We start from the raw sequence: 24487 nt of genomic DNA, 5'->3' as shown, positions 1-24487 counted from the left end.
TAATTCTGACCAAGCTGTTTGCTTTGCTCTGATGGAAATCATTTTGTTTTGCACGAGACATATCATACTGCTGCATTATTCAGCACTGAAGGTGTTTTATGTGTTGGATTTAAAGTGTTTCATTTGTAAAGTCCCCAGAATAATCCCCCCGCGCAGCAACAATCAATGTTCTAATGTTGTAACATTACAATCAATAACCACAGCTAATTGGTTTCATCTCAAAATATCTGACCCATGAGAATCCTTGCACAAAGACATGATGAAGTGTTACATCAGAGTTGGTGTGGAATCTGAGCAGTTTAGGAGTGTTTAGAAGTTAATCTGCTCAGAGTCAGTAGTTTTTTGGGGCTTTTAATAGCTAGAATCTGGCTTCATAATGCTTCTGTTCCCCACCAGGCGTCTTCTAGGATATTTAAAAATGCTCCACTTTGAATAATAAGTTCAGTAATAGTTTGGCTATGATGTAGTTTTTCCACAAAAAAAAGTAAATTAACTAGATGAGAATTCTTAAAAGCTACTTCTTCTCCCTCATTAAAAATCCAAAACCTACTGTATGAATATGTAAATATCATTCATTATGAAAATTGAACTGCTGAAAAGAAGATCTTTCCTGTTTAACTGGAAAATCCATTCTCAGTGTACTGCATGTGTGCTAGACTTCTGCAGGTCAATTACTGAGATTTAAGGCGTGAACACAGAAAGCGACTTCCTAGTGTCAAACATCCATATAAAATAACAATAAGCAAATCATTTTTAGGTGGATGGTAATGTTTCCATGACAAAGGAAACAACTGTGTCGTTTTAATTAGTTTTGCTCAATTACCGTTTTATTTTTAACATAGGGCAAGTTTAATCCTGCCTTCATATAGTATTTCTTTAAAATTAACCTTTTATTTTCCCTCCTTTTTTCTCCAGGTAAGGAGGAGTCAGTAGCCACCTTCAAGGGCAATGAGTTCTTCTGCTACGACCTGTCGCTGACGCCCATCCAGAGCAGCACGGACGAGATAACACTTTCGTTCCGCACGCTGCAGCGAAACGGCCTCATGCTGCACACCGGCAAGTCGGCCGACTACGTGAACCTTTCCTTGAAGAGCGGAGCAGTTTGGCTGGTCATCAACCTGGGCTCGGGGGCATTCGAGGCCCTGGTGGAGCCCGTCAACGGCAAGTTCAACGACAACGCCTGGCATGACGTGCGCGTCACCCGCAACCTGCGCCAGGTAAACACTGCCCGTGTAATCCAGGGCCACCGCAGTCGGAGTGGTGCCTCTGTCTGCCACCCATCCCCTATCTCTGCTGCTTTTTTGAGTCCCCATCTTTAGGTCTTTTCTCGCCGCACATGGATATCACCTTTCTTCTCTCTTTTCCTGTTGCTTTCTGCCCACCTTAACAGAAAACTTTTTTTTGTTTGTTTTTTTGCAGGTTGGAGTCGAAAAGAACGCTCGTGTTTTTTCTCCCCTTCTTAGCTTATTATTTGATTTTTTTTTCTTAACTGACCAAAGATCCATGATACTTCTATAAAACTATAATCGTATTTAGATAATAACACAACTATGCACATTTAAGACATTAGCAAGGAAATTGTATTTGCACTGTTATTTATGAACAAATAAAGAAAGTGCTCCACTCAGTATGTATGCACATAATGTACTCGGCTACACGAATAGAATGCACCCTAATTTATCAAAGGTGACAATGCACTTAAACCCTTTCTGAACAAATTACCCCACACATCTTTACACACCTTTTAATCGTAGCTAATGGAAAACAAAAGAGCACCAGCCCGAGTGTGTGTGTGCTTGTACATACAAGCTTGTTCCCTCAACGTTACTTCATATTGTACTGAAGCGAGAAGCAGGTAGAAATTTTCGGTTAATCGTTGCTGAATATTAATTTTTAATTATCTTTAAATAGATTTTATTTTCGAGAAAAGCGGAAGTGTCTAAAACTGAGACTTTCCCGCGGCAGATGGTGTCACGGATCGGTGGACGATGTTAGTTATCTTTAAATAGATTAGAACCCTGTCAGGATTCATCCTAGAAGGAGAAAGAAAGAAAACTGCTATAAATCGCTAACAGCTATAAGGTTTTTACCAGGCACAAACACCTGGTCGGTCTGGAAAAGGCAGTGTTGCACTGGAGCTTACCTCTTGGGGGTTGAAGGGTGTTCTCCTTTGAAGAAAACTCTCTTGTCCTTTGCCTTTGTGACCTCACCCAGAAATGAAACTGACCGACAAAGACTCCCAGCACTGTTAGTGTTTGTGTTTGTTTTTTTTTTAAGTGAGATGCTGCCTATTTCATAGCTGACTCATGATCCATCACACCTTCCCCCCATCTTAGGCCTGTGTGAACAGTCTTAGCCACAAAAAGAACCTAAAACTTGAAGAAACTTACCATACGGAGTAAACATAATTAAGTGTATAATATATAGAACCATTTTTTTTAAATCTTTGAATTACAGCAATAAGTACAATAGTAGATAAGTAAAAGAAAAAGGGAAACACAATCTGAATAAGTATGTTTTAACTATAAAACCAAATTACCATAAACATCTCAGGCGCAACCCACTTTCTACCATGGTCTTCACCAAAAAAAAACAAAAAAACACACATATCAAAGTATATAAGGATAGACACATATATGTTAATACTATATGATCTTTTTGGCTTCTTCTGACAATATGTTGGTACATTGCTCACAGAGGAATCCTTTCTTTTTTTGACATTGTTTTCTGAATTAGCATCTAGGCATGAATGATTAACAACTGCATGAATGCTTCTCCTCTCAACAGTACACATACACATACACACAGGCACAGCAAAGCACTAAGTACATGCACAGACAATACATTCTCTGAAAACTGGACTCGCTGGTTGCACCAGGTCATCAATTGGCAGTTGCAGATACCGGCAGTGAGATACAATCAATTTCACTTACACTTGCCGTGCTTACTTCTTCACATTTTTTGGGTAATTGTAATTGGAATGAATGGCTTGTCAGACCTAATAATGGACATTGTAAGCTCCCCTGAATGCAAAAAAGGCTAATGTGAATGCATTAACACAACGATGGTACATCAGCTTCTTTGTGTGTGCCTGCAAAAACATCCCCAGAAAGTTTTTTGGGGAAAAAAAACAAAACAAACAAAAAAAACCTCTTGTACTTTTAGACACTGAAGAAATTCCTCCCCACGCAAAAAAAGAAAAGAAAAAAAAACTGAAAGCAAAGTGATTCTTAATGTGAACTAAGTGCTTTTAAATTATAGGGAGAACTTTTCATGCCAACCACACTCTGCAATTTCTGTCATATTGCAATAATATTATTATATATTTCCATGTGGTAACTTAGACATGGAAATAGTCCAAGATTTGTGGAGGTGATATTTTATCAGCATATGCTGTACTTGCTTCAGGATAAATGATCACACTGTCAGCCACCCCAAATGCAGAAACACACAGAGACACACACGCACAGTCAGGGTCAAATATGTTATGCTGTGGAGCAGTGTGTGATCAGTAGAGTGAGACTAGCTTAATGAGTTTGGGAAGCCAACACAGTTTTAAAGATGTACAGCATGAGCCAACCCACCTACCACGAAATGCACCATAATGACCATTAGGCAAATAAGTAACACACGCCCGGCTAAACTGAGGCACTTTTTGCCCGTCTCGCTGTCCGTCTGTCCAACATGTGCCTGTATGTGTGTGCTGGTATTCACAATCAAATGTATTGTACCTGCAATTCTGCTGGGAGCAATACCACTACTGCCCGATACAAAATTATGCATATGTGATATTATTAAATGCAGTTTTGAACACAGTAGAATCAATACTTTATCTTGTTCAAGTGTAGTATTGAGCTACACTAGAATTCAATTTTTTAAATAAGTGGGTAAAACTCTTCCGTCACTTGATTCAGTGTTTAAATACGAACACATGTTGCTGACTTCGAATAGCATTAGTATATTCACTACTGACTTGTATCACTTTATCCTCAATATTTTTGGGGTACAAATAAAATCCTTAAATCGTACTGACTACCAGACTTGTCCTAATAAAGATGAAGCACTGTGCGTGTTTAAGAGTTCTCTCTGTTGTGCAAGTTAATCTGTATATGAGAACTGGCTTGATCTCTCAAAATTTTGTATACGATATAATCTTTTAAGTATGAAAACTCAAGTTAGCTGAATTGATATCAGATGTTTGTGCTTAGTCCGGTCTTGACCAAGAACTAACCACCCACGTCATGCTGTTCAGACGACCTCCATTAACTCACATAACAGCTTGAATCCCCAGTGGATCATTCTAATTGACGTAACAGGCAGCCTAAGTGTTAAAGAGCTCTCTAGATTTACACCAGACCGCTGAGAGACACAAGGAGAGAGGTATCGATGACAGTGACCACCTCTGACCCTGTGTTTACTCCCGAGCTGATACCCACCTGATCAATGTGTACTTGCATGCTTTGAAGTCTCGTAAAACAAGCATGAATTCACGCAGTAACATGCATGTCAGAGGCCATACATAAGAAACAGCCAATGATAATGCACATGCAGCTATAACAGGAAGAGCCTCACAAAGTAATACTGTTCAGTACAGACATGTTACAAACACAAATCTTTAGAGTTGAGTTATTATTTAATCACAGTCTAATAAAAAATTGTAATCATAGCAAAGACTGTATTTAACACAGAGCTGCTGTATTCGGATACATTGTATTTGTCTTGCTATATCGTTCCACCCTGTAAACATAATATGTTTGAATATATTCACGTCACGCAGAAAATAAGGAAAATCATGAATTAATTAAAGAACACATTCAATGTATTCCCAGCGAAACATGTTTTACACATAACGGTCATAAAAGTGACAAGCTGACACCTAAACCGGTGACACAAATACACCATTATTGTTTTCTACTACTCATCCCACTGGAGCTAACATGATATCTTTAAATAAAAATAGCCTCCAGTCTACAAGCGTCAGATTCCAGCTGAGGTTATCGTGCAAGCCCCACTGGTCTCTAAAGTCTCATCCACTCTCTGCCTGTTGTTCTTAATGGCTCTTGCAATGTCATGCATATCTACGGCTGCATCACTAAGCCCCGAAATAAGTAAAGCCTGTGAGATCTCACAAGCCAGCCTCTCTCTCGCTCTCTCTATTCCTCTGTATGTGCATATTTGCTGTCTTTCTCCACAGAACCTATGAATTTGTCAGCTTTGTGCGGGATAAAATGAAGCAGACAGAATTAGGTGAGGTGATAGGGACTCTCTGCCAAGACAGGGGAGAGAAAGGGGAGGAGTGGGAGAGGAATGGGTATGCTACATGCCTAACAAATGATCACAGATTTAGAGCTCCCCTTAGTGGCGTATGGTGGTACTGCAAGTGTGTATGTGGACAGCGGTGTGATATTTGAAGAGTTTGGCTTATCCCTGTAGTGTACAGTTGATATACAGGCAAGGACTCTTGCCTTGACCTCTCCTGAGTCTCTCCCCACAGTAAACACACATTTCCACCAGTTCTACCCCATTCAGTGCACACACTGGTTAGCATAAGCAGCAAGGGATCACCTCCTCCCTCCCTCTGCTCTCCCTGCCATGATGATCGACCATCATGGACATCTTGTAGACTTCGGAGCTAGTGACCATCCTCGCCCTTTCGCTCCTCTGGGACCGCACTGACAGTCCACACACACACACACTGCAGAGAGAGGAAGGGCAAAGACAAAGATGGAAACCCTCATGTTACGGTGTCTTGGGAAATGATAGATATATCCGATGCACTGCACCAAAGCAGAGCACATTGTGAAAATAGGTCAAATATTAAGTGTGCAATGACAGTCTGGTTAGCTCACATCCCACAGTTAAGGCCCTTCTCTATATGCATGCACAGTACATAGTTTAAGTAAAACCTGCTCATTCTTTACTGTTCTGTATGTTCAGTCAGTATTGATCTTTTTAAATCCCACTCTGATTTTCCCAGAAGCCCTGCAGACATACGGACTAATCCACACACTACTGTATTCCCTGCTTGGGTAACTTTTAGCCTTGACAACTGGAAAAAAAAAAAAAGGAACAAAAATGGCCACAGTTCCATTAAAAATACTTTAAACAGAAACTAAAACCACCGGGTGCCTGTGTCATGACTGCCATCACAGTAACTCTAAGTCAATCAGTCAGTTTGTGTGTATTGCAAAGCCAGCAGAGCAAGTGCAGATCAGGTAGAGGCTGAGGTGGTTCTGATGAATGTTTGTCAGTTAATGCATTGTCTTTAAATATTATATTCATGGGGCGGTCGATAGCGTAGTGGGTTAAGCGGCCGCCCCGTGTGTGGAGGCTATAGTCCTCGCTGCAGCTGGTCCGGTTCGAATCCTGCATCGGACGGCCGTTTACTGCGTGTCACTCCCCCTCTCTCTGCCCCCTGCTTCCTGTCTGTCTTCATCTGTCCTATTATTAAAGGCATAAAAGGCCAACAAATCTTTTAAAAAATAAATAAATATTAGATTCACATACAGGTTCTGATATTATTGCCAACAGTGAGATGGGAGCGTTGAATAAAAGGCCTGACAGCAGTCAGCACATTTATTTTATCACTTTCTCTCCTGCTACATACTCGGATTTTCATAGCATTAAAAGTTCAACCAGCACACAGTTCAGTATGAAGACCATTAGAGCACAACAGTCCTGTGTCTGGAACCTAGCTTAGTTGTTAGTAGACACTAAAGTAAAGTATTAATTGGTGAACATACTGTTTTTAGTGGCCTAGGGTTCACTACTACTCTGTGATGCAGTGAAACATTTGTGAACAGATCGCTCGCTATACAAAAGAGGGGGATGTTTCACCCTGCTGTTTTTTAGTTGAGTGCCATTTAGCTTTTGTGGTATTTGTAGAACCCATTAACTCACATCTATAATATTGTCAGTGGTTGTTAAAATTATAGCAATGCAGTGCCAGGAAAAAAAAGCTTGATATCACACGTTTGATGTGCTGGAATGATAGGAATACAGTAATCTATACACTGCTTTATTCTTGGAGGGCTAACTTTTCCATGTTGTTCACTGGTACAATCACAATGGCCTCACATCACAACGTCCCGACTGTAAGCTTAACAGGCACTTGTGTCCCTAAGGACAGCGCTGGCAGTCAAAGGAAACATGAGACACAGTGGCAGGGGGAAGGAAGTGTGAGCTTGTATGTCTGTATTTTTGTTTGTTCATGGGAAGCAGAGAGTGCACAACAGAGAGTGTAAATGAAGTGCAGTGCTGCAGCCTGAGACTAAAGGAATATCTGAGCAGTGGGAGGATGGCGGGAGCACTTAGTTGAAAGACAGCAGTTTGTTCTCTACTATAGCAGAACAAGAGTAGGCGTTCTTTTAATTCCCCAATGTGACTTTACAACCAAAAGATTCAGCATCCAGTGTCACAGAACTGGGCCACTTGCTTAGCCAGCGTCTAGTGAGGAGACCCTTGAACTCAATATCTTTCGTTTTTGCTACCCTATTTTTCCCTTTTGTATCACTGTCACCCTTTTCTCCCTGTTACTGTCTCACCTACAGTATCATCTGCCCTTCTCTTGTCTCTGACTCTCGATCTTTCTATCCCCCTTGATGTACACCCCCAACCACACATCTCTTTCCCATATTATTGGACCTTGGATGTAAAAATGAATGGATCATACAGATTTTTCATGTTCTTTGCGTGCTGAGTGCACTGTTCTGAGATGCCCTGAGAACAGTGGGCCCAGAAGAAGGAACTTTGAGAAAGTGGATTTCTTCTATTTACTTAGAGAATGCATAGCCTGAGAAATCTATAGAGAAAGGCGTGTATAAATGTTTGTTTTGTTGAAGGCCAGATGGATCTAAAGCAATAGTGATGCATCGTCAAGGAAAACCTTCATATTTACTATTCTGCAATCTCCTGCTATCAGTGTTCCATATTTGGCAGCAGCAATAGGGCTTTATTTTTTCTTTCAACAAAAAGCAACACGAGTAGAACTATGGCTATTATCTAAAGAGAGAAAAGTAGAATTGTTGATGTTATTGTTTTGTGATTGTTGAATTTACTTTTAAAGTTGGGTCATTGTGAATCCACAGGCATGCATACAGATAATGTTCATGCACCCCTGTGACCAATAATGGATGATAACACACACAAACTTTACATGCAGCAATACAACTTTAGATAACAACCAATAAGGCTATTATAGTTATTCAGTATTCGAATTCTAAACTTCCTCTAGCCACAGTGTTGTGTGTTAACATTCAACACACAACGCTGTTCTCAAGCTACGCCTGCACATAACATCTCAATGAAAATATGGTTGTTAAATAGAGAAACAGGTCGAGTCAAAATTGTCACGGCTCACTTGCTGTCATGACTGAAAGATTCATCAGGACAGGCCATTGTCATTTCTAAGCATTGTGAGATCTTGTACATGCGGTGTGATCTTCCAAAACCACAATTTATTTTGAAAATTGACTGGAAATTTAAACCATTCATCATTCACTGATATGCTGTAATCCCTGTTACTAAGACATCACCATATTTTAGAATCATGCTATAAGTAGCAGGGTATGTTGGGGAAACAATCACATTTATTTCATACAAGATGACAGAATGAGAACGCCAACCCTCCCCTCTTTAATCAATACTAGGTGCCTGGACACTCCCCTCCTCCCTCTTGTTCTTTCTATCGTAACTTCTCTTTTTTTTCAACCATTTCTGTAAGCTGCGATCAGCTGCAATTACCTTTCCTCCTCTTCCTCCCCTTCTGTCACTCCATCCCTCTTCTCCCTCCCCTCTCATCCAACCTTCTTCCAAGAGGCAGCCAGAATTCCTAAGAGAGAGCCAATCAGTTCCTCTCCTGCTCCTTCCCTCCTCCCTTTCTTTCTCATTTTGTCTCTGTCTCTCGTCCATTCTTGCTTGCAACTTGTCACTTAGCAACACTGTATGGGATGCTGTTAGGTAGTGAATCGTCCGTGGCTGCAGTACCCCCGCAGTTGAATTAACCCTTTCTGTAAAACTCAGCCCTCCAGTTGAACGCTATGACATCACCGAGAAATGAATGTCCTGTATTTTTTGGTATTTGAACCTGAAACAAATGCAAGAAAATAAATGAATAAAACCAAAGTAAATATTCACTGTAATCATGGCAGGTTTGTGCATGTGGAATACATTCAGTAAATTTTGCCATAGACATCGTGCTACATACTGCAGTGTACACAAAACTGAAATATAATTTGTGTTCATGTCCAGAATTTAATGGGTTTTTCCTTGACCCACCCTCACATCCAGTTTTCTAAGAATCAGTCTTTTTTCTTGTTTTTCCGTAATCCTGCTGACAAACGGCACCAAAAACATAATATCCTTGGCAGAGGTAAAATAAAAAAATAAATGAGAGACTCAAACCACTTTACTCTGGAACCCCTAAGCTTACATGTTGTAGCCAACACACATACTGTATGCACATGTACATTAACTCCTTCCATACACGTCACCGTCTCAATAACGGCAGCATAATGTGTTTAGCACAATAACAGATTGGACCTCTTGTGGCCAAATCAAAAATGCCATTTAGAGTGCTCAGCTTTGGCAACCCATACAGCAGCACACCTTTTATAGTGACAATAGGGAAATGATATTCAAGGCAGGAAGGTGTGGTGGATTTGTTTGATGTACGTAATGACATGCTAACACCTCTGTAATCCTTTCTCAGTTTACTGCCAATGACATTTTAAGTATTCCTAATGTGCTCTAGCCGTGCTGAAAGGAGGCAGGGGTGGGCATAGTTGGTGTGTGTGAGTGGATGTGTGTTTAGGATTTATTATTCACTATTTTTTTTCCCTGTTTCTTCCCCTATGGTGATGATCAGAGGTCAACACCTCAAGCACAGTTTCTGTCTGTACATTTCTCAAACTACAAACACCTCATGGTTAAAAAATGGTCTGCCTTTTGATACCATTACTGAGGGGTTCTGTGCATTTGAGGCCCAAAAAAAAAGCTAATTTGCATCACATTTCTACAGCATTAGCATATCTGCCTGCATTCCCTCACACTCACTCACTCACTCATCAGCCTCATTTGCCACTACCTGCTCCGGCACTTTCATGTTTATTCATCCCTCTTTCTCGCAGACCTATAATCAGATATAACAAATCTCTGCGACATTAGCACATTCGCACAGGTGGAAACAGGTAATAAAATGCAACTGAGACAGAAACAGATAAGAGCTCGAGCAAGATCATTTCGTATCAACGTTAGAAACCTGTAATAAAGTCGAACCAAAGTAATGGTTAAGACAATGATAGTAGGCATATTTAGCTGCTGCCTGCATCCAAATCAGGAAGGTGTTGTCCCTCTAATCTGCCTTCTGTACTCTTGCTTCATTTAGTGTCACTTGACAAACCCAGGGAACTTCTCCAGACCAGGTGGTAGTAGAAGCAAGTACGAGTTATTTATGTCTGCAATAGTATCTTTGATACAATATATTCTATATCAGTTATTTCAACATATACAGTTTAGCATTTGTACAAAATGACACCCATTTTGAATGATTTCTATTATAATATTTAATTATTTGTTGTTATTGTTTTACCATGTTACACTCAAGAGATACTGTGTACTCCTAACTGTAACACTTTTCATAAAGTGCTCAGAAGTACACACAGAATATAAACAATTAAGAACAGCTGGAGCTACTCTCTCTAAAACATGCATATTCATGTTCAGCTGCTATAGCTGTGTGCTCACAAACTGGATCAGAATTTATACGAGAATTGAAAGTTAACTATACACTTAATCTTTTTTCCCCAATTTATTATTTATTTCAAAATAACAACGGCAAAATTCAGTGCAATTGTTTAGTTTTAATGACAGTCTCTAGTTCTATAGACATTCAAGCATTGACCTGAGATAGGCTAAGCGCATGGTGCAAATTGTACAAGAAGAAAAAAAAAACACCCACAAAACAGTTGAGTGCAAAGAATTTGTAGTTTATTATAAATTTCTGATAAGTGTTCTAACCTCAGTTGCACCTGTGGGTTGACCGTGATAACATCCTGATGGATGGAGAGAAAGAAGGGCGATGTACAGGGAGAAAGTCAGTTAGTTAGAGATCTGAAAATAGAGATGAGGATGATGGAAAGCACAATTGAAAGGAACAGAGAATTATGACCGTCTGCAATGCAATACACAATGTGCTCTGCTGCAATTTTCATGCACTCACACTCATATACATAAACACACACCTACACACTTTGTTTGCAGACTTCTCTCTGTTGTAATTGCAGTGACATTTATATTTGCACCTGAGGTCTGTCTGCCGGTTTCCATTACTTGGAGCCAGATTTAGAGAGAGGCAGACTAGAGTGAATGGCGGCTGATTGGAATGAACGCGGAACCAAATGTACCTGAAAGAGCTATTTTGAATCGAAGCCCAGCACCCCTCCATCTGACACGGTCACCCACACAGTGTGTCTGTTACAGAGGGACACCTGATACACCTCACATACACAAATACCCAGCAAGGCGGATAAATGCATATAATATGAATGCTCTGACACATAAAGCCAATACAAATTGAACTTCTACTTACATTCTTTCAACATACTGAATTTGAGTTTTATATGAGTAAGAGCTTGCCTGATGACAAATAGCACCCCACCCCATAATATGATTCCACAATATCAGTTTTATCACTTATTTCTAAAGGCCCAAATTGGAAGTTTATAGGGGGATGGTCATCAGTCTTAGAACCTTCCCAGTTACAATGATAAATCTATCTGGACTGGGGATCTTGGCTCCACCGCACTATCCATTGATCTTTTTCACAGCTTTGTCATTAAATATTTATTTAGCTTATTCGCTGGTGGCCGCAGTTCAGTAACGTCCACTGTGACAAGTGTGTAAAACATCAGCAGCCCAAAAAAATCATCATTGTTTTTCATCTCGGCCGACTCTGGCTGGCATTGTGCAGGTCAGCACAGGTTGAAAGAGCTACAGCAATCGTTTCAACCGTCTTTGAAAAACAAAGCTACAAAACACTGATAAGAATTACCATGTTAACATTTTTGGCACCAGCTTATTTCTCCTACCCCATCCCCTAGTATTTAACATGCGGATTTCTTTGCCCACGGAGCCCTTTGAGACGGATGCAGCACAAAGTTGTTTGTCAGGTCCTGTGGTTGTTTACATGACTGCAAGCTTTATCCTTCATCAGCAAACATCGACATTCATAGCCTTCGTTTTCCCACATGGGTCAATTACAGAGAGGTGATGGGCTGTCACAGCAGGGGCTCCAGGCATGTTGGCTTTGAGGCAAAGTTGAAACAAGTACGATGCATGGAGAGGAAATGTACTTTAAGAATCTAAAATTAGTAGCACAGAAAGGAGTAAGTTGGTTTATTTTTTGATACTTACTGATAGCAGCCTTACTCTCTTTTATACACTAGACTTGTTTATCTCTAAAATCCTTACCCAGATTTATCTTTTGGTACCCTCAGTTGTTGTTGGCCCATTATATTTCTTCTATACTCCACAGCCGATCACTGAGACAATTTGGCACTCCTGGGATGCTTTCTGAGAAGCATAAGGAGGGATTCGTCTCATATGGTTTTCTATTGTATTAGATGTCATGCATTTTTCCCGTATCCATCCTGCTCAGTGCTGCACACATTTCTTTTTTATATATCTTGGAGCAGAACAGAATTGGGAAATCACAACAGAAACCCTTTAAACCAACTAGTAACCACACCATTCTGTCTACCGTTTGATAACAAAAGTAGAACAAAACTTTAATTTTCTGCATGATTGATCTTGACAATAGAGCACCAGTTCAGCAGTACTTACAGTTCTTGAGCCTGCAGTAAAACGTCTGTATAATAGCTATGCCTCTAGATCTTCTACACATCTACTTTTCCACATCACTTGGCTCAATAGCTCAGTTCACTACACTTCTTTCTAGTCTGGGAGTTTATTAATTTAGCACTTTCTACTTCTTACTCTTACTCAAATCATAAACCCAGTCTAACATCCTGTGTAGACCTTCTTTAATGAAATAATTATAGTGCTGGGGAACTTAAAAGGAGAAATCATAATTCAGTTCCAACAACTCACTATAATTAATAAGGATACCGCTATAGAACAACAAAGGATCATGTCAAATGCAAATTAATACATTTAACAATCAAACAGTAGACAAAGAAATAATCTTCCTTTCTCATTTGTTTATTTATTTCCCTTTTCAAAAACACAGGTTCCAAATTTATATATATTTTTTTAATACTTCATTCCCTCAACTTTATATCTATCTGTTAGTCCTAACCCTTTACAGAAACCAATCAGGGAAATTTAAATATACCGTCCTACAGTGCTTACTTACATAACTATGTAGACTTGTAATTATGCAGACACCATGCATACAAAAGTCCAAGTTTAATCTCTCCCTTTTATTTCCGCCGCCCATCACTTTATTGTGCCATTTCAAAGATCATCAGCAGTTTTTGAAGGATGAATTTTTCACAACCATCCCAGGGCTGTTCCGTCAGAGAACTGATAGAGAGATAAGTTCAAAATCCAGACATCAAATGCCTCTGAGGGATCTTAAACTTACAGAATTCAAAATGTTGCACTCAGTAATCTCTCATTTCTTTTCCTCTGCAATATCACAGGCTCTCATTCAATGAATTTTAAAAAGCCTACAGTTATTATCACCTTTTTTAAAGGTATGTTTGTCTATCTTAATTAACCATTATCAGGTTCTCAGTTGTTGGAGCTTCCTGTCACATCCTCTGTTTTATGTATCAGCTTTTGTTTTTGAAAGCTCAGAGACACGGGAGTGCAAATGTGCATATGCAAATTCACACCCACTATTGAATCTAATTTACCTAGTTAATGGATAAGAGGAGTCATAAGACAAAGTGGGTGACTGGTGACAGCACTTTACTGTGACCCTACATTTAAGGAGTGGGTGTGCATGAAGCTTCAGATCGTCCAGTTAGCCCCTTTTGTTTATGGATGCCACTTAGATTCAGCCTACGCAGATGACATTAACACATAGTAAGCCCCCCCCACGCACACAGTACTGTACGTACTGTACATACTATTGGGAAGACTCCCCTACACAAACAGTGTGGCAACAGTTTCAATTGTTCACACACAGCTTTGCTGTGAATTGTTGTGTTTGGACAAAGTGCTAGGAAATTATAAATGAGAGACAGAGTTGTGTTTACATAGCACTTTCTTGGTCTACCAACCACTCAAACGCTTTCACAACAGTCATCAGATTCATCCATTCACACACACATTCACACCCAATGAATAGCTGCCATGCGAAGTGCCAAAAGCAACTGCTCATTAGAAGCAACATTGCACTTTCTATCCACAATACAATAAAAGTAGCCTATGACTATAATAATAATAATAAGCTCATCCATACACGCCGGCAGCACAGCCATCAGGTGCATTATGGGGTTCAGTATCTTGTCATGGACACTTCAAAACCCACAACCCTCCAATTACTAGATGGCCCACTTTACAGCCTAGATCACATAGATGCAGCCTTTTCCCAAATTCTGGTGGCAAATAGTAGCTGATAATTTCAGTTCAAGATAAGATGTCCTCTAGATGTCCACTTTGTCCTGAGGCAAAACACAGGGCAGATCTCAGTGATGGATCTTTTATTCCCTCACTGCCATTTGCCAGCTTGCACAGCCTTAATACCAAATATACAGCAAAGGCATGGACCAATATTTTAAGGTGTAAATTGTTACTCTGCAAATAAGCTAATAAAACCATAATAACGGTAACATAATGTGACTCTTTGAAAAAAGTGCATACATAGCTGCAAACTCTTTTGCTCTTTTGAATAAAAAATAAAAATGCCCCGTTGTGGTTTATACAGATCCAATGATTTGACTTGCAAATACTAATGTTACCAGCAGCTGTTTGAGATGCACAAACTGCTATTTATACTTGATGCTGAAGTTGACACACAAAATACACCTCAGAATCTTGCCAATTATGTCACAGCTAGGAAGGAATGAGCGATTTAAGCTGAACTAAATTTGTCAAATCCGTCAAATCAGACACATTAGCTTGTTTGTAATAAAACTGTTTTTGGTTGGTGTAACTTGACATGTTGCGTTAATGTCCTTTAACTGAGCTTCACTAACATATTTTTCCCAATCAGCTCTGTTGGGCCCAGCAGCAGTGGCGGCGCGCTAAAAGCGGTGAACCAATTCTGAGAACTGTAACCTTCTTTTTATCCCAGTTTACAGGTCATGGCCAACAGTGACATGATTGTTCAAAGACAGGTAATGGTTGCATGTAGGTAATGTATGTTGTTTGTATGTAACAAACATTTGGTAAGATGTGTTACATGATTCCCTATTTATTCATTTTTTTATTTCCATTTCATCTTCCAGTTGCCATGCTTCTCTTTATGCAGGGACTGCAAGCATTACTCTTCATTGTGGAAGTGACTAAATGGACACTTCTCTCTCTTTCAGGACGCTGCAGATACCAGAACTCTTGATTAAATTATTCTCTCCTTTCCGCCCTTCTCTATGCCTTTCTCTTACGATCAAGCATATGCAAAATGAATTCTGTTTTCTTAAATGCCCCTACAACATTAAATGCTGCAGTTTACCATAATTGTCAATTTTGCAATGCAATAATATCTTTTTGGTTTTGTCTTGCATATATCAGTCACCCCTTAAAGACTACTTGGAGAAATTTTGCTTAGAGATTTGTATCTTTTCAAGTCATCAAAACATGATTGGCCCGCCCACTGCCAAAGAACGCCATTTTGAAATGGACTAGACCCTACCGCCAGTCAAGCCCGCTGACCAGATTAGCCTCTCAGAGTGAATACTGATACTGATGTACTTTTCCCTCATTCCCCCGTTCAAAGCAAACATCCCCATACCCAAACTACCCAAATCCCCTCTGTGAAAGTTGATTTGCTAACTCTTGTCTCTTTTACTAACAACAAGCTTCAGAATTCTTCCAATTTGATTCTTTTCATTAGTGAATTTTCTTTTCCCTTACCTTTTATAATTTCAACGACTAACACTGTGTCATTCACGGAATGTGAACCATCTGTTGTTTTCTCTACTTAACTTGCGACTTACATACTAACAAATGTATTGTTATCCTTTTATTCCTTTTTTTTAATATAGTTTCATTTTGTAGAGTACCCTATTAAAACAAAAAACGTTACAGTTGCTTTCTTTATTTCTTTATTTGGATGTTTTTATATAAACACTAGGAAACAGATACATTATTTTATTATACATTTTACTCTTACATATTTTTTCTTTGCTTTTGCTGTTAAAAGGAGAAGCTGGTTTTGCAAAAAGCATTTTTTTCCTTTTTTTCTTTCCCACTTTTTGGGGTTGAGGTGTGTTTTCTTGAGTTTAAGGTTTGTCATTATTTTTTTTTCTTTCTCCTCCCCCTGTTTTCTCCTGAAGCACGCAGGCATTGGACACGCTATGGTAAACAAACTGCATTATATGGTAGATATCATTCTAATTGTCTTATACTTTGGTTTGCCCTGGGTTTTCCGTTACCTCTTTCTATTCTGTTTGCTTTACTGAAAGTACAATCCGCCATCAATTCCAAGGTAGCTGAAAAACTCCACCTCTCTGTTTTTCTTTTAGCCCTCTCTATATATATGTTATTGCTTTTTATTGCCATCCAGTTCTCTCCTTCCTGAGAAGAAAAAAAAAACATCCAAAGAGGTCTGCCGAAAATTTACAGAAATTACAGAACTTTATATTTTAAGAGTTTATTTGTTTTTTGTTTTGTTTTTTTGTTTTCTGTCCCTTTTTCTTTGGTTATTTCTTATTTTTCTTTTACTTCAAATACTATCCGTATGAAGAAATAAAGAATCATAATGCAAGACATTTTCTTAATTGAGTTTTAGAAAAGCATTAAGAGTTACCTTTATTTTTTTTGTTAAACCCTGTTTCCTCCTGATTTATTTTCTTAGAGGAACCCTATGAAGTGAGCGTACACAGCAGAGTTCTGAAGCAGACAAATAGCCTACGATGGCAACTCCAGTGAGAGGAAGTAAAAAAAAAAAAATGGCACTGAGGAGAGACTCCTTATGTTGCCTGAGTTGGACCGGTTCAGCCTGCAATAGAGTGACCTGTTATCTAGGCTTGTCATCTGTGGTTTATGGAGTCATGAAGAGTATTTACAACTCTTGATTTAGTGGCCACAGCCCTCACTGTAAAGTAGGCCTCAAATGAGGGCTTGATCCCATTAGTGGCCTTAGGCTGATTTATGATCAAGATGGAGCTGTTTCCAGGCCCGCACCCAAACACGCTGCCTCTCCTACACACACATGCACACTCTTGTGTGTTTTAATGTGGCAACAGTCCCCTGAACTCAGGTGCAGAAATCAAACCAAGAGCACTGACGAGAAAGCTCATTATTGAAAATAAAATGGTAATTGCACTTTTATTAAGCTGCAAACTGGAAGAGGTTTGCCAAAATAACTTACTGAAATCATTTTTTCTTAAATGAACTCTGACTAACACCTTGGTGGGATCTTATTTTAAAAGCTGTTACAAGGCTGAATGTACTGCCAATGTTCAGCCCACCATTATCATGTAGCTCTGCTCAGTCTTACTTGCTTTCACTGGACTTAATCAATTCATTTATCTTTCTGCCAATTGATACAAACCATAAAGAGAACTGCCTAGGAAAATCTGAACTGTGTGCGATCGACCCCTCATTAACACTAACACTAACTTATATTTCTTATACTTTACTGGGCTCACCCCTTGCATGAAGAGACCTGACCCCCCTTCCCAATCTTTTTTTTTCCGTTGTTGTTTTTAATATACAGATTGCATTGAGTATATATGTATATGTATATATCATGGCTAACATATATACATACATATATCAATTGTCCTAATATAATCAATATGGCCATAAAACATGTTAGCCACACCCTCTTGCTGTTTTATTTATTTGATTTATTCTTTATTTGATTTTCTTTTATTTTTTTACTTCTATCAGTTTAACTTCAAAATTAACGTACTAAAATGAATAATGACCTCACGCCATATCTTGCTGAAACAAAAAAAAAAGAAGAAAAAAAAGGAAAAAGTAAAGAGGGGAGACAGAGTTTCATTTTCTTGGTGAATAGAGGATTGATTCCTGGAAGAATGAAGCTGCCCAATCCATCATAACACACGAGTTGTTTAGAGAATGCGGAATGCTACTGTATCTGCTGATGAGTGACTCAGTTTTGAATCAAATTTGACAAAAGTGATGAAGCAATTTTGAGCTCACATCAAAAAGAAAAAAAAAATCTGCGGTGAAACTCTAGCGGAGGCATAACGAGAACTGCAATCATGACTGAGTACAGATCTTTGTGTTTGATAGCGTATAGTGATGAAAAAGTACGTCCTACTACTGGAATACTAATTGCTCTATTCACCAAGACAGAGATGTCCTCTCTCCCCTCTCAATTTTCCATATTCTTTAAAAAAACCTCTCATGTCCATTGATTTCATCTGTGATTGATGACATCGTGTCCCACTTCCACCTCCCAAAGTTACAGTATCCTGTGGTTGTATCCCTGCACCCTGTCTGCATGTTTCTTTTGGCTAGAACACCTTCACCTGAGCATACTCACATGGTGTCTCTGCTGCTCGAGCCCAGCACGTGTCAGTCTGTCCTACACGTGTCCAAATGGGTTTTTCTGTTGCTACTAGTCCTAGTAAAAACCTTTTTAACATTGAAGGCTTTCTTCCTTTCCCCATTTGTCTGGTGTTGTGGTGCCCTGCAATTAAATGTACTTCCCCACTACTTCCCCATTTTCCTGCATCTTGCCAGATGGTTTATTTGTTTTGTTTTTTTGTTCAATAGTTGGTCCGTTTGTGTTGTGTCTAATGGAATCCCCCTCCCCCTCCATCTCCATTCTTCCTGACATCTACCCATTTAAGTGCATGGCTTGTGTGTCACCCTGTTAGCCTGGATGGGTTCATTTTGTTTCCTCTTAACCAAAACAAACCCTTGTCACATAAAATAACATATTCAGTCCAAATGTGGACCTGGTTTGAGCAATCCAATTGCAGAGGACTTTTAAAGAATCCTCACCTACTCTTATCACTTTGACTAAATTTACTAAAACAGTGTTACTAATCTACTGTTTAAACCAAACCTTTGTTGTAACTGTACTAACAACCATTTTTGTGTCTGACTTTCCCTTACTTACAAAAGTACTAACCGATTTTGTTCACCCTCCAACCCCTTTAACTCCTCTCGGCACTCAACAAAGAAACTCCCCTCCCGTCCCTCTTTCTCTCCCCCATCCCCTTGACAACTGTTGCCAAAACAGCACTCGCCCCAAGCTTCCCAGTCCTCCCTCATGCCTTAACTCACCTAGAGGTGTAGCTAAGTTCAAAGATTCACAATTTAAACCAACCAAGCTATGGATTTCATATTTTGTCTTTAAAGACAGCTCTCCCTCCAATAAAGTACACCCGGCTAATACATGTTGACAAGCTGCCAGACATCTATCAAAGACCAGTGCTGGATGTAAATCCCTTCTTTCCCTTTCTCTCTTAAACATCCTTCCTTCCTGTGGCTCTGGCTTTGACCTGAGCTAATGGGAAGGCAGTGCGCGCGGTCTATTGTGATATGCTTCTTATGTAAGCCTTAAACTGTATAATGTATTATATTAACTCCAAAGTATATAATGCATTGTTTTTCCCCGCAAAAGATCTTTGACGGTAATCAAATGTAGTGCCAACAAGGGTAAGTGATACATTCTCAAGGTAAGCTTGTTGCCGCCTCTCTGCACGGATTATGATGTTAACTATATGAAAGTACTGATAGGTGTCCGTAACCAGACGGACTGTGCTGTATGTCAGAAATTGCTGACAATAAAAACTGTCAGTGAAAATAAATATTGGATGCTCCAAATCTCAACTGCTTTTGGAAATAGAAGGTACATGATCTGTTCTCCTGAAAGAAAAACTGTGCACAGTCAGAGTGAATAACTCATACAAAGCTATTTTCTATTGTAAGTGTGAAGGCCTGACAAGATACAGCTACAAAAACCATAAAGTGTAAAAATCTATATTGGGAATATGGCTAACATCAGCTCCAAGCCTTAATTTTATACTTGACCCCTGGCCTTTAATTCAATCTGGATTCATTCTGATGCACTTCTATATGGACTAGTCACTGCTATACCTTTTGCTCACTGTTCTGCATTTATTTTCTTTCTTTCTTTATTTTTTTATTTTACCCAAGTCAGCACATAATTTGCTACCAGACTCCTGAAAATCAGTGAAGACAGCAGATGAGCTGTAATAGTGCTCAGTATGTTGAGAATCAAAGATGCAATGTGCCGTAGATACTTTACCAAGCACACATGTTCCAACAAATGTCGAAAAAACATGGTTGTAGTGTAGACAGGATTTTATTGTCCTCACTGCATTCAATGAGACTTTTTATATGCTATATACGTGTGGTCAGTGTAATCCCCAGCACAGCTGGAATCATGTTGACCCTTGTTTACTAGCTGAGAGGGAGATCTACTTCATGGAGTGTTAAGTTGCCATCAGCCTGCAGTCATGGAGCCAGATATGGTCAATGAGCCAGTAACACGCTCAGCTGAGCACACCACAGGACTCCACACAAAGAATAGTTCCATTTCACTATACACTACGGGTTAAACCCCATTACATAAAGACTTTGACATTCTCTAGTTGGTGGCTTATGCTACAAGCATAAAAGAGAAAGATTGATTGAATAGAAGTAAGGTTCATAACATGACAGAAACCTTTCCCCCACCACAGCACTATCTCGCCAAGTGAACGGCTAACATTGAATGCTTCTCCTTCAATCGCTCGGCAGTAAATCGCTCCAGTCTGTGCATGACCTCATAACTAGGACACACAGTTCAGCACAGATCAGCCACGTCTGTTTGGTTTCTGTGTTTACTAGGTTAATATAAATATGGGTCATATTAAGAAATAAGTTGCTGGTTTCTACAAATACTTTGAGCTTTGGAGTTACATCTGTACGTTTATTTGATTTATCTATGCATTAACTTTTTTGTGACAGTTGATTAGTTTCTTGTTTTGGGTATGTGTGGAAAGAGGATCCAGGCCACATGTTTAAACATTTTTTAGAAGTTTTTTTTTTAGTTTTATTAATTTTAATTGATCGAGTAGAAATAAAAAATAAATAAATAAAATAAAAAAAACACAGAGGGGGTGCTAGAAATGTGTTAATTAGCTAGTTATATTTTTGTATGTATCAGGTGTTCTGAGATTATCACACTATGTTTCAATAAGGGAACTGTGATCACACAGTTACAAATAATTATTTTCAGGCCATATTGTTTCATCTGCTCAAGTTTCTTAAAGACATTTTGTCCTGAGCAGTTGTTTTCATGCAGTAAAGTTTAAGCAATGGGATAATTAAAACATCTAACCCTGGCTGCTTTGGATGTCATTCAGCACTACTTCGGCTCTGGCACAGCAATTACTTTGAATACATTCACAATCAAGGGGATGCAGACACAGGTGGTACTTCATTTAGTGACCCGGATCCAGCATCTCAACAGTTAGTAATTTTACCCGTGAGCTATTATCACCATTAAGTGTGGAGCGACAATGCTGGAGGTTCACCTCTGCATATATTAACTGCTTTTCAAAGTGAAACTTAGCTTTAAAGTGACTTTATGGTTTCACTGGCCTGCTGTTAGCTGCTTCTCTGCCTCAATCACATTTTCCTGTTGGTTTTAGGAGGATGAGCATTGCGACAGATGGATCCAGAGTAGCTAGACTATGTTTTACTTAGCTGCTGTTGGTCTGTGCTACATAATCACCAACCTTGGTGAAGTAATGGTGTAAAAATATCCACAGTTAGACTATTATTTCAAGTTGTGTTTCTCTACACTGACAAGTAACATTCAAAACAAAGGAACCCAGAAAGGGCAAGCAGCCAGAGTTTAATCCTAATATTTTACTCCTTGACATTAATTAAGAGAGTAATCTCTCTGCATTTTGCAGCAAATGTTTTGAGACCAGAATGTGATTGGATTTCCTGTGAACTGCATGTGTTCCAGGCAAGGGACACCAGGGTATTTCCACTATCAAGCTGTGATATCAGCACCCTTTCCCTCCTCTGGTCAATGATGCAAGTGTTTGTAATGTTACTCAGTGAGGTGAATGTGCAGTCTTGCTGAAGCAAAGACTAGCTAATTTGTGAATACCTACAGTTACCTCAGAAGAAACACCTGGATATTTGTTTTGTTTTGTTTTGATTCATTTTCTGCACTAATAATCTGTGTGCCTTATTTTGTCTTTGTCACATCTCAGTGGGGTTTTACTTGCTATTTAGGTCCACTCGGTGATAATGCCATTAATCTCTTTTTTTAATACCCTGCATTCATTAAAAGCTTTGATGAACCATTTAAGTGGTGGGATACGGGATGATGGAGAGGGCAAGAGAAAGAAAGATGGGACAAATGCATTGCTCAACTCCAATTTACTCTTGTTAACTAGGACTTTTATAGGTGTCTGGCAGCTAGCAAATTGTAGTCCCTCATGGCCCTAATGAGTATATCCTGCCCTGAAGATGTAGCATCAACAACAGTCCATAAACAGTTTCATAAATTCAAAGAGCCAAGAGATGTTCTTCAATCAGTATTTTAATTCCAGAAACTCTGCTCTTATATCTCTACTTCTATATCTCTTCTATATCTCCATCATATATCCTTAATTTGAGATAGGTCATGCATGCATCATTAAACTTTGGGCCCCCTTGGTTGTCCTCCTTAGCCACGTAAGGTCTTTGTCGTCACTGTGGGGGGAAAAAAGAAGTTGCCCTGCTGAAAGCCCCATCCGAGATCTTCAAAGATGACCCCATGCACCAGCACTGTCAACCTCAGATTCTTAATGCCAGATACATGGCCAATATCATTGCTCTTTTTCACCAAGTAGCAACAGCAGACATAAAAATGAGTTGCCCTGTTAAGAAGGGAAGTACGGCTTTAAAAAAGAAGAAAAAATAACACAAAAACAAACAAACAATAAAAAAAAAAGTCAAAAAGAGAAGATGAACACTCGGCTAGGGCAGCTGATCTGTTGAGTGCAGTTGCTAAGGTTGCTTTTCATCTTTCAGCTTTAGAATGGTTACTGCCCATTAAAACTGCAATAAGTAGTCAATAGCATGCCGTAGTTTGATAGATTCATGATGCAAAATCAAGCATCGCAATATGCAAAATCTTATTATACATGACCAAAATGTGAAAAGCGGACCTCCAGATGAAATGTAGGTATTCATGAGGCAAGCATGAGTTTTGAGTGTGCAAAGGTAATGAAACACAGATGGCCATGCTCCCTGCAGTGCTGTATTTAAGCTGTTTACATTTATGCAGAATAGCAGATGTTGAATCAGAGACACGAGCGCTCCACTTTTGCCCAGGCCAGCTCTATTAGGTTAATTAGACAATGAATTGGTCACTAACTCCAAAAAAAGCTCTCAAAATCAAACTGCATTATTTGGCAGAAAGTCTGTATAGCAACATAGCTGTGGCACTGATAGCAAATACAGCCATAATATAAAACAATTAGCCAAATTAAACATGTGCTGCAGTTTGCTGAATTGTTTTGAGTGTAATGTAAAAACAAGTTGTTTTTTTTTGATGACTCATGGATACACTGAGAGGAGGGAAATCATTATCCTCACTTCAGAAGCATTCCGATTTCAATTTAACATCATTCTTGAGTTATTCTTTGAAGTGACAAGGTAAGGTCTAGTTAAAACCGCATTTTGCCGTAATTGACGTTAAAGCTTTTCATCAGGTTAGAAATGTTCCTGTAATACGAGGGTACTTAATATTCTAGACATCAAAATACGACTTGAGCTAGAAAAACAGTAATCTCACAGAAAAGGAGCCTCAAATATGTACCCTTTATGCATCTGTTTTTTAAATGTATTTCTTAGATACTAAGTCATGTTTCTGCATTTCCGTCCACACTATCATACCATCAGCCTGCGGCTGTGTGTTTGATTCCACCCGGCACTCTCTGCTCTTTTAGCGATCAAACATGCTGCACAGAATGTGTAACCTTGCACAAAAGACAAGACTTGAGGCAATTGAATATTGAAAGGGTGTTTTATTTTTATTCATAGTTCCTTGAGTAAGGACCGGCTCAGCCAAATAATGCTGCATTGTAGCTCTGCCAATCACAGTGAAAGCAGCTAATATTTTAGAAATATGCTGTGTTTTGCAATTACTCAACTAAATCAAGATTGTTCCTCTACCAGTGAACAGCGAGCACAGCACTGTTCCATTGGTTTTCTCTTAGCAACTGCACTCTAGAGTGAAAGCCCCAGTCTGACTGGCATTAAAAGCAACCAACCAAGCGACTCCATGTAGGGGACAGCCCTGCCTACCACTGGTGTTTAATCCACTTTCTTCCTTGTTTTTCCTCCTCATTCTTCTAATTTC

At 39.2% G+C, this 24487-nt stretch overlaps 1 protein-coding gene across 13 annotated transcripts in view; it reads left to right on the top strand.

Annotated features, from left to right (window-relative positions):
• nrxn2b (neurexin 2b) overlaps positions 1-24487 on the top strand; it is a 592065-nt gene that overhangs the window by 243769 nt on the left and 323809 nt on the right. For 9 of the 13 annotated variants that reach the window (XM_019268034.2, XM_027287993.1, XM_019268033.2 and 6 more), the window contains 2 exons: positions 916-1217; positions 16464-16487. In XM_019268034.2, coding sequence (XP_019123579.2) covers positions 916-1217; positions 16464-16487 — 326 coding nt within the window. The remainder of the gene's footprint in view (positions 1-915; positions 1218-16463; positions 16488-24487) is intronic. The other 4 variants (XM_027287992.1, XM_027287994.1, XM_027287991.1 and 1 more) reach the window with 1 other exon arrangement.

The sequence above is a fragment of the Larimichthys crocea genome, chromosome XIV (assembly GCF_000972845.2).
Source record: "Larimichthys crocea isolate SSNF chromosome XIV, L_crocea_2.0, whole genome shotgun sequence".
In the NCBI taxonomy this organism is placed as follows: domain Eukaryota; kingdom Metazoa; phylum Chordata; class Actinopteri; family Sciaenidae; genus Larimichthys; species Larimichthys crocea.
Note: the sequence above shows the minus strand (reverse complement) of the source record. Positions and strands in the feature narration are given on the sequence as shown.